The following is an 11,608-nucleotide window of genomic DNA, read 5'->3' as shown; positions in this document are numbered from 1 at the left end:
CGGATCTGCTTCCGTTTATAACAGTAAGCGCAAGCTAGATTAAAATGATTATTATGTTTTGAATATGGGTATTTTTCTTACAAAAACATATCAATTCGCTACAGGAGGCCTTTGTTCACCCCCAAGAGCTGTGTGAGAAACTTTTTTATGGATGGGTGCTTTTTATTTAACTTCTTTTGGACTGAAGCACTGCAACACCCATTGAGTGGCATTAAACAGCTTGAAAGATCAAAGACAATTTTTAATATAGCTCCGACTGGATTCGTCTGAAAGAAGAAAAGTCATATACACCTAGGATACCTTGATGGTGAGTAATTTATGGCTAATTTTAATTTTTGGGTGAACGTACCCTCACAGTCACTTTGGATAGAAAGTTTAGATAGATCTACTAAATGCATAAATATACTATAAATGTAAATGAAAGCAACTTCAATTTATAAAGAAACTTTAAATTAAACTATATCAGATTCAAACATATGTAAATTCTATACATTATTTGCCATATTTACATATGTAAACATGCATAGTATATGAAAAATACTGACCTCAAAAAACATAGAAGCCAATATTAAAATTATCTTGGCTATTTCTGTGTCTCTTCTCATGGTTCTGCATGAGGGACACCAGTATATTTTCAGGGTGCTGGCCACTAGCACATTCCTCATTAAGCTCATCAATTTTCACCCGAAACTGAGGGTTTTGTCCAGAAAGTCTCTATAACATATTAAAACAATATTTGTTCATTATTTAATTTCTATGCATTTATTCCAAGTTATATCTGTCTTACTTATACAAGCCTTGGGTATATACTTGTCTATATATCATTTTGCTATGCTTGCTGATTGATATTAGGGCTTTATGTGCAAATATAGACATATTAATACAGTAATAATACCTGTCTTAATTATGTCACCACCTGCTGTAGTCTCAGCATTCCATCTGCCAAAATGTCGTTCTGACGTCCAGTGACATTCAGCGGAACCATCCAGAAAATCAGGACAGAGACAACATATGTCTATGTTTTCAAAAATGTTGGTAAAGTCTTCCATTGACATCCTGCAGTTAAAATAAGTTTCTAAGTAAAATGTGATTTCATACTTTGTATATGAAGTAGTCATTTCTCACATCAAGTGTGAGAGGATGGGGGTATCCAACATGGTCATGCTCACCAGAACTCCCCATTATTTAAAACTTCATGGCAAATTTTGCGGACTTCCTCACAAACTGTGTCCCACAAAGGTGATCTGTAAAATTAATAAGCAGACCATCGGTGCTATAATGTAGCAAATACAAAGAAACTTTCACTTTTAAACAAACAGAGACTTTCTGCTGAGTTTGTGAATGATACTGGCTAAATGAAGCTGTGACTGTAACCATTACCCATCACTCCAGTCTCCTTGCCACTCTTCTTGGCCCCATGGGTTTAATAGTCTCACTAGCTGGACTGGATTTTCTTCACTCATCACCTGTTGTACATAGCCAGGAATCAATGTCAGTTTAAGAGATTTATTAAAAGTAAAAGAGTATTAAATTAAAAAAGGAGAAAGACACAAATATGCACATTAAATATGCACACACAAAATCCTCTTTTTCTTTGCAACTTACCTCTGCTCTAACTTGGTTCTTAGTTTGGCTTTTTTTTAATAAACCTGGAATTGTACACTATGAATATTGATGGCTCTGTGACAAATTGCTCACATTCATTCAATCTACATATTGCACCCACGATGCAAAGCAGAAAAATCACTATGAAGAGCTCAAAGACTTGTAAAACGAGCTAAAATGCCACTTCTATTATTTTATCAGTTAGGTTTAGGGCAGGCTTCAGTGTAGGAGGTTATTTGTTATTTTCAAATGTGATTAAAGGGAAACTCCATCCCTGCGCCAATGCGCTGTTTGCTTCAAACCAAAGTGTAAATACACGTAAAAAACGTATCCTTGTGGCGAGGCTGACACAAAAGAGCAAAATGGCGCTACGCTGATTTGGAGAGACACAGAGGAGAGGAAATTGTTGAATAAAGTCATTATTTTTGTATTCTTCATGTACAAAAAGTATTCTCGTTGCTCCATAATGTTACGGTTGAATCACTGATGGCAGATGGTGTATTCTGACGATGCTTTTCATACTTTCCCGGACCTTGACAGTGTAATTTACTTGGCAGTCTATGGGACAGTCTCAAGCCTCCCAGTTTTTATCCAAAATATCTTTAATTGTGTTCCGAATACGAACGAAGCTTTTACGGGTTTGGAACGACATGGAGGTACGTGATTAATGACAAAATTTTCATTTTGCGGTGGAGTAACCCTTTAACATTTTATCGCCACTCACCAGACATTTCATTTCTAAATGGCCGCGACACGTAAAAACCAACATAATAAAAAGTTGCCAGGTTTGGATAAAAAAAAAATGAACACACTTTTAGCGCCACTTAATGAACATTTCACTTTGAAAGTGAAACTTAAGAAGTAACATAATATCACTTTGCAGAAATGTCACCACAGAAACGTTTTCCCAATGAACCGCTGTAGTGCTTACTAATATAGTTTTTCAAATTTTCTTCATTTTATTTTCAACACAAAACAAGTACATAAACATTTTGTGCCCTAAATTCAAGGCCAGACTACCTAGTATCACAACCCTGTCCTGACTGACAAAGAGAGTGTGGACCAAAGTGCAGGTCTACAAGGCTGGTGTGGTGAGCACACTTTTCTACGGTAGTGAGTCATGGACTTTGCATGCTCAACAAGAAAGTATTACCTCCATCACATACCAGGCATCCTGTAAGGACAAACTCCCCAAATGCACTGTCCTTGAGAGCAAGGATCTCATCCATGTTCATCCATCTTAAGTAGAGATGCATGTGATGGCTAGGTCATGTTGTCTAAATGGGTGATGGGTGGATTCAGAAAGATCTCCTGTATGACAAGCTGTCACATGGAATGCGACCAACAGGTAGACCTCACGTGAGGGACAAAGACTTGTAAATGACATCTCAAGGCCCTCGGAATCAAACCAAACTCTTGGGAAACTGCTGCCTCAGACAGAATACAAGTGGAGACAGATTGTGTAAAAAGGCCTCTCTAACTTTGTGGAGATGCTCAAATAGCAGTCTCAGACTAAGCAGCTACAGAGGAAGGCTAGGACCCAGCCTATCCAACAAGCTGCAGGTTCATCTCCAATGTTTTGTGGCAGAGACTGCCATTCCCAAATTGGATTTTTGAATCACAACCGAAGTTGTACCAGTGATCTTCATCCAATATGATCCATGGGCCCCTTGAAACTGACGGATGCCTATACTAGTGCCGTCATTAAGGTCAAAAATGTACCTGAATCTCAATTCCACCGTGGAAGCATCCTATTAAAAATGGTTATAATCTGAGACTAACTGAAACAGCCAGATGCGTGTGTGGTCTTACCTCAAAAACCCCTGTCACAGTGTAAGCATGCTCTGCAATTATGCCATGAAGTAACTCAGTTTCTTCAGGGGTTGTCTAATGTTACATACAAAAAAACAAGTTTAAACATTTCATATTAAGACATAGCAGGCCATGTACAGTATGCAGTTATTAAAAGAAAACTTTTATATACTTTGAAAATCTTGACTTCTGCATACATTAGTCATTGAATCTAATCTGATCTTCAACCTAAATCATAACAATGCACAAATACAGCCTGCTTTTGCCTTAATTTGACAGTACAGGCTACGGCTCTGATTTGTAATTTGTTTTAAGCAGACTGAGTTTGTTGTTGTGACAGTAAAAGATCAGATCAAATTCAGCTTTTTGTGTTATGTGCTTTTTTTTTTTTATGACGATCATTTGACATTCTGCCTTTGGAAAGACGTAACAAATATATGACTTGGATTTGGTAAAGTCTTTCTTACCCCTGTTTTAGATCCGCAGCCCATAAGCGTTTTCGACTTGAATGCACGTTCCATGATTTCCCACAAATCAGCAGGAGCTGTATTCAGTGTATAATACATATGCGTCCCACCAGTGAAGTCCATCAGGGCCTCTGATATGTAACCAGCGTGCAAGTCAGCATAGGACCCGCACACCCTGTAAAGACAGTTTATTTGAGTTCACTCATCAGCATACTTGTAGGTCAATTTAAATTTCAGTTATTCAAATAATGAATAAAGAACGGGACACTTTTTTCTCAAAATAATGGTACAAACTTTGCATATGCTTTCTCCAGTAAAGCAGGCCAAAACTCATTAGACGTTTTTGAACACACAAAAAGTAGTTCATCATCAATAGTTGGAAGTTGGTCATCAATAACAACATCAATCCATTTCCCAAATCGCCAGAACTGTGATAAATAATAAACATGGAAAATATGACTTTCTTATGTTGAAGAAATTATAATGTGAGAAACTTCTGATTAAATATTGAAATATTGAACAGTTATTATAGTCACCCTGAAGTGAAATATCCCAGCATAATCCTTGGTGAGTGATTGTTCAGCTGGCATGACCTGTTTTATGATATCCTTCTCAAAAGTTAGAGCTCCAATTGCAGCCAAGAACCAACAGTTTCCTAAATAAATAAAATATTACATAATATCTGAAGTCACATCTAAAATATGTACAAAATGTGTTAAAATAATAGTGTATATTATTACTAGTTTCCCATCATATGGTGCATGATGCCATTTATTTTAATTGTTAAGAAGAGACATGAGTTGATATCTGGGTTAAGATCAAAAATTGGCCCACAACACATTGTATAGTAGACATAGCACCTATGGTATGACACCAGAATCTACTCAAACTTACCTAATACATCTCCCTGTGCATAGTCAAACCTTGACACATCATCTACAATTAATTTAGGGTCTGACACCAATTCCTGATAACAGAAAAGCAAGTGCAGTTCCTTCAGTAGCGAAACATGGACACATACAAAGAAGAGATTTGTAATTCATAAATCCATGCAAAGCTGTGAAAGCCATTATGGCAGAAGGTTTGAATATTTATAGACAAAGAATTCTGTAATGTTAACTTACAGATGGCCGCTTCCACACAACTTGAGACATGTCCACATCAGGCGGCAGATCATCAAACAAGCCAATGGAGCTGTCGTCTGGAGGGAACAACTCATCATTGTACAGTGTGTTTTCAGTGAGACAGTTCTGGTGCAGCTCCTGGTAGTTCTGATCCAGGAAGTCCAGTGGACTGGTAGGAGAATTCCCATCATCTTCACTTGGGTTGTGATGGCACCCATCAGGGGGAGGCATTTTTCACTCAGAATGCTTTTGCAGCATGGCAAACAAATACAAACACATTTTTAGCATTGTGCTTGTGTATCAACATGAGTGCACAAGGCTGCAGTCAATGTATCCTTTGTAAGGGTGCATAAGTTTAATTTAACCGATCATTTCTAAATAGGGAAATGTGGACAGAAATTCCAAACAGTCTACAAAATGCAAATAACCTGTATTGTTAGCAAAGGCAGCTAAGGCAGTTTGGTTAGAGAGTCAAACTTGTAACCCAAAGCTCGCGGGTTTGAGTCTCGGTACTAATGGTGTTTAATAGTGGAAATAAAGTGTTATTATTTCTCTTCTATAATGTACTTCAATACACTGAGCTGTTAACTGTGTGTAAATATAAATGTATCATAGTGTAAATACTTAGCATCTAATAGCCTAAAAAAAAAACAAAAAAACAGCAAAACTTGACCTGTGTAAAATTCTTATTGGTCAGCGGATGTTTATGCCAAGGTGCATTGCAGCAAAAGGTTTGGCAGCATGACAAAATAACACTTTTGCAAACCTTTGTGTTTTTCATAGACATGGCACTGGCCAAAACAATCTATTTAAATACAAAGATCATTAAGAAACTAGCTCAGATTACCAATGATCCACTGGAAACAGAACATTTTACTTTAGTACTCTAAGTTAATTTACAAATCATAGAAAAAGAGCAAAATAGAAATATGACAATTTACAACTCTTTCCACTATACTGTATATTGAATGGTAGGAAATATGCAACCCACAACCTTTGAGATGTTAGCTTATCATAAGAGGTGCAATTCCAATAAAAGATGCCTTTAATGCTCAGTGAAAACAGAGCTTAAACATCAGGTAAATTTAGTAGCAGTAGAAAAAGGAAAAGGATAAGTTCAAAATTTGTAATGCCATTTCATGCATTCTGACTTATTTGCACTATTAAAGAGTTGGATTCTCATGCTAAACATGGCCACACATCAACCAGAACGAAAGCAAGACCACCTCCATCAATGTACAGTTTTGCCAATTATAAGACATTTTAGACTCCTTTAGCGACTTTTTTTTTTCTTTCCAAAAAAGCGCCAAGTGACAAATCTAGTGACTTCTTGGACGAACCTTTACTTTCTGAGACTTGATGGTGGCGCGCACGAGCGCATGATCTTGTAAAAGGCAATACAACGCAATGATGTAGTGAATATGCTAATTAGTGTATGACATCATCTAGCGACATTTAGCGACTTTTCAAGCAGGCTTTAGCTATTTTCTATTGAAAGAAATTGGCAACAGTGTCAATTTGCTTTATTCGGGTTACGGATGTTGTCGGCAGTGCTGCACAGGACATGCTTGAGAAGGATTTGTCATTTTGTTTTTAGACCATGAAATCAACAATGTCACCAAAGAAGTATGTTTTTGGTTTTGAGAGAAAAATATCCTTGTCCAATTTCCCAAAGAACCCAGCGTTAAGGGAACAGAGGATGCAGTTTGTTTCTCCGGGGGAGCAAGGGAGTTGTGCAAGTGTGTTTGTTTGTTCCTGGCATTTCGTACAGCTTTGATGTGCTATATTCCGAACGATTTATACATCTTTTATAAATCTGATAAAACTAAAGACTCTTCAAAACTGTCTTACACAACAAAACTTTAAATTATACATTCACTGCGTGATCATCCAAGGAGGAGCAATGTATGTCCACCACAGTAGGCCAAAGGCTTGTCTCTTCCATGTAATTTTCTAAAACCTCTCATCACAATCTCTCTCTGACACAACAAAATCAGAAGTTCACAGAAGTTATTTGTTCCCTAATTCCACTTTTGTCTTTTCAGCTAAGATGCTCTAGCATTTGCATTCCACCTGCACCTAAAAAATCCCAATCCCAGTTGATCGGCAGCCTTGGCACTAGTCCAATCGGGTATCTAAGTCAATTTCCATACCACAGAGTTTTTTATGTTTTATTTTATTTATTTTTTTATTTTTTTGCATATACATCACATAGTTGAGGAATCAAATCCCCAACATTGTTCTTCCTCTTTACAATCACCAAATCACATTCAAAGGGTTTTCTCTGACAGCATCTTTAATATATAAAAAACACTATCAAGCTGTCAGTATACTTTTGTGCCAGGGGTTCTCAACTCTGGCCCTCAGGTCCTCTTTTCTTGCAGTTTAGATCCAATCCTAATCAAACACACATTAACAAACTAATCAGATTCAGGATTAGAAAGTTACAGGCAGGTGAGTTTGATCAAGGTTGGAGCTAATCTCTGTAAGAAAATAGACCTTAAGAGCCAGAGTTGGGAACCTTTGCTCTATACAACCATAATTAATTAGGGTTTGAGTCTCCAACTTAGAAATTATTATAAAAATGTGTATTCTTTATGTGATAGACTATAAACTAAACTTCAACAGGTTTTATACAGCAGCTGAATGACTTGGCAAATTTCGGTCTCCACAATGTGCACAAAAGCTGATCCAAAGACAAACACAAAGCACTTTTGAGTCTCTTATTGTGAGGGAGGGAAACAAAAGTGCTTTGTGTTTGTCTGTTTGAGCTGACTTGAACTACAGTCAGTGAGACATGTGAATATGCCGACATAATAAAAAAGAATAAATCCTTTAGCAAAATTTGCCCCTATACTTTAGCAGAATGTACAGACAAATAAACACGGGTATATCTTGTGGTAGTAGTACATCAGAAATGATCAATGATTTGAAGATCCAACAAACTGCTTTCTTCAAAATCTTCATTGATAATAATAAGAAAATCACTGCAAGTTTGCTTAATTCATCATCTTTATCTAAAAGTAACATGGCAGCAGGCTTGGGTTAAGTTATTGCGGTGCCCCAGGACACACCATTACACAGACGTGGAAACTGCTGGATAAGCTATATGCAACCAGGAAAGGGGTTCTATTTGAAAATATTTATACAGCCCTGCATGGTGCCTCTGCGATTAATCTGGCATGCCTTAAGAAAGTGCACTGATGTTCAGGGACTTCTCTGATAAAAGTTATGTGTCACTATTATAATCAAATTTCTGTATCTCCAGAGGATACACTGCGCCAAACAGAGGATTAAAAAAAAATAACAAATAAAGAGACCTTAAGGTTTTGTGGCCTGTGTTTTACCAAAAAACAAAATCATGTAAGTTATTAGTGCCTGTACTACCACTATTACACAGCATTATATTGTTCTCTGTAGTCTTTAAGAAAAAAAAAATGCAGAATCCCTGACAATGCACTGAGCTCCTCATGCACGGCTGAGTAAAAGGCATTTTCATAAGACATTTAAATGTAGACCTTTCAGGGGTGCAACTCTGGATATACAGTGTCGGGCGTGATTGATAAAGCACATCTTGATGCACAACTAGTTCTCCATGGTACATTTAAAAATCAATGATAAATATAACACGTATATTTACACTATGGTACATGTCCAAATATATGCTATATAAGCCTTTATATATATATATATATATATATATATATATATATGTATATATATATATATATATATATCTAGATATATATATATATATAGGCTATTTACCAACTATATAATTATGGAATTTGATTATCAAAGGTAAAAATATTCTTTGTTGTTGTTGGGGACAACTAAATGGGCATGACGCGACAACACTAAACGGAAAAATACACAGCTCGTTACATTCAACTCCGAAAATTCATAAAGCTAACGACAATAAAACACGTTAACATAGAATTAAAACACTCCTGCAACTAATACTGAAACGTTCACTTTATATGTGTCAATATTTAGTCTCTTGCGCAGCGCTGTGAACGTACCTGTCTCTGGGGACCGGGGAGCGCTGACCGGCTGAGAGCGGAGCAGAGCGGAGCGGGCGCAGGACGGGTCAGTTCATTTGGATGGTGATTACGACGAGAATGACGTCACTAAAAAGCAACACTTCTAAATATTATTACATATCAAAACACTGATTTTCCCAATTTTTTGGAGCGGAGCGTGATGAAATAATTTACACAAAATAGATAAAAAGAAAGAAAATAGATGCAACACAAAAGAAAACATACTACCATAGACTGTGGGTACAACGGGGCTAAAGGCGCCTTTGATATTGTTTTCATCTAAACCACCGGATGGCACAAAAACGTGACGTGGCACTTTCCAGAACATTTGCTTTTCAAGATGCACGCATGCAGTTGTCTGATCCTTGACGCGATCGCGCGCAGCAGATGATTCTGTGCTTACTTGATCTGATATTTTATGTTTGCTGTGGATTTAAGTAGCAAATGAGAATCGCAAAAAAAAAAAGGAGAGGAATTGTTGAATAAAGTTGTTATTTTTGTTTTCTTCATGTACATAAAGTATTCTCCTCGCTTCATAACGTTACGGTTGAATCACTGATGACAGATGGACTATTCTGACGATGCTTTTCATACTTTCCTGGACCTTGACACTGTTATTTTATTTGGCAGTCTATGGGACAGTCTCAAGCCTACCTGTTTTCGTCCAAAATATCTTAAATTGTGTTCCGAAGACGAACAAAGCTTTTACGGGTTTGGAATGACATCGGGGTAAGTGATTAATGACAAAATTTTAGTTTTGCGGTTGAGTAACCCTTTAAATTAAATCTGTTCTTGATATCAAGATTGTGTCTCTTCAGAGGACTTGGATTAAATTGCCCAATTCCTATTAATTACTTTTGCAATGTCTTTTTTTTACCCTTTAAAGCATGAACATTTTGGTTGCATTGGTTTAAATTGATGGACAAAAATAAAATATTGTCATTTGTGTTTTGAAGAATGAAAGTCTTATATTTTTTGAAAGACTCAAGGGTCTTAACTAGCCTTTCAGTATTAAAGTATCTCTGGTCCTGGAATCTGACTGGTTGAACAATGTTCAATGCCAACAGCACCAGGAGTTTTCACTGTTTGTAAAACTCTGCCTGTCTGATTCGGTCCATGACTCTCAGTCAGAGAACTTATAGAGAACTTATAGGCAAGAATACTTATAGGCAAGAATAGATCGCCATCAATCAGGATTTGTCCAAGAAGCTAATATCCAGCATGCCAGAGCGAATTGCAGAGGTTATGAAGAACAAGGGTCAACGCTGTAAATATCATTATATATATATATATATATATATATATATATATATATATATATATATATATAATATATATATATATATATTTTTTTTTTTTTTTTTTTTTTTTTTTGCCAATAAAAGCCTTTAAAACTCATGATATGCCTATCATTGTTTTCAGTATTTCATAGAAACATGTGGAAAAATAACCTACAAAGCAGCAAACTTTGCAAAACACAAAATTTATGTCACTGCCAAAACTTTTGGCCAAGACTGTATGTGATGTCATGGTCCAGAATTACAATCTCATATAACAATCTTACATTTTTACCTAAAAACATCATGGCTATAATAGCTGTTACATAACAAAAGCTGCATAGGCACAACATACTCCTCCCTTTTTTACTGGAATAAGAGCCAGACAAGAGTAAGGCAATGGGGTGGTGGAGGGGTGCTGTGAAGTTGTCACGGGACAGAGGTGAGGGACAACTATATATAGGCCCATGCCAGCCATCTCTTGTGCTGATTGGTTGGATTATCTGAGCGTGCTCCTTCCAAACTTTGTTAAATAAACTTAATTTAAAACAAAGCAATCATCATTCATGTCTTTTCTGGTTAGGTTGTCTTAAAGAATAGTGAAAAATATCAGTTTGAATTAGTATTCTGTATACAAACCATTCATGAATCACATTCCTACATATCATGTCTGTAGAAGATGCATTGGAACCATCAAAAAACAGGCAGAACAGTCCTGCTACATATATAATGGAGATTTTATATCTAGTTGCCTCTCACTTATACAAAAACCCTCTACAAGACAGTGAGATACACAATCTACAGTATAGTTTAAATCTGCAAATTTAGAGATTTTGAAACATATATTATGACTCTTGACAGAACTGATGAAACAAAATGTTCACAAGCAAAGGTAAATGTAATTGCACCTGAAGGAATAGCACTTATCGAAAGTTTCATTGTTTGTGACAGGTCAACACAACACAGGCAACAGACCTTAGTCAGTACAGCCATATTTATTTTTTGTCAGATATGAAATCGAAGTGGTGAGGTATAAAGGCACAGTGTGTTCAATGTTTTGTTTGAATTTACAAAACAATTTAAAATGTATTAAAATAACCACATTATTTGCATATTTACATTATAAAAACATTACTAATTAATAATAAGTAAAATCTTTCAAACACTAAGGAGGCCAGGCCCACTAGACCCCCCCCCCCCCCATAAAAAGCTACACTCATGGTTCCAGGGGCACCGAGAATGGACCATAAAGGCACTTTATCATTGGTGATTAAAGGGGC

General features: G+C 36.5%; 1 protein-coding gene across 1 annotated transcript; it reads right to left on the bottom strand.

Moving 5' to 3' along the window:
* Nucleotides 1-560: 560 nt before the first annotated feature.
* On the bottom strand, nucleotides 561-9,254 carry LOC109049363 (calpain-9-like). Its single transcript, XM_042755603.1, has 11 exons — nucleotides 9,031-9,254; nucleotides 5,009-5,254; nucleotides 4,779-4,851; nucleotides 4,421-4,539; nucleotides 4,179-4,312; nucleotides 3,885-4,059; nucleotides 3,418-3,492; nucleotides 1,381-1,466; nucleotides 1,170-1,244; nucleotides 896-1,056; nucleotides 561-714 (listed from the first exon to the last, which is right to left on the bottom strand). Exons 2-11 carry the CDS (start codon nucleotides 5,237-5,239, stop codon nucleotides 674-676), a joined length of 1,170 nt encoding a protein of 389 aa, XP_042611537.1. The 5' UTR covers nucleotides 5,240-5,254; nucleotides 9,031-9,254; the 3' UTR covers nucleotides 561-673.
* Nucleotides 9,255-11,608: the final 2,354 nt, after the last annotated feature.

Source organism: Cyprinus carpio, unplaced genomic scaffold, assembly GCF_018340385.1.
Source record: "Cyprinus carpio isolate SPL01 unplaced genomic scaffold, ASM1834038v1 S000006728, whole genome shotgun sequence".
Lineage (NCBI taxonomy): Eukaryota > Metazoa > Chordata > Actinopteri > Cypriniformes > Cyprinidae > Cyprinus > Cyprinus carpio.
This window is presented reverse-complemented; position numbering and strand designations above follow the sequence as displayed.

Bases quoted from the DNA above. Each gene is read 5' to 3' on its own strand.
- LOC109049363 (XM_042755603.1), bottom strand. From the start codon at position 5,239: ATGCCTCCCCCTGATGGGTGCCATCACAACCCAAGTGAAGATGATGGG. The intron at 1,245-1,380 runs GTAATGGTTACA...TTAATTTTACAG, and splicing joins CAAGGAGACTGGAGTGATGG to ATCACCTTTGTGGGACACAG. The intron at 1,057-1,169 runs GTGAGCATGACC...TTTTAACTGCAG, and splicing joins TTAAATAATGGGGAGTTCTG to GATGTCAATGGAAGACTTTA.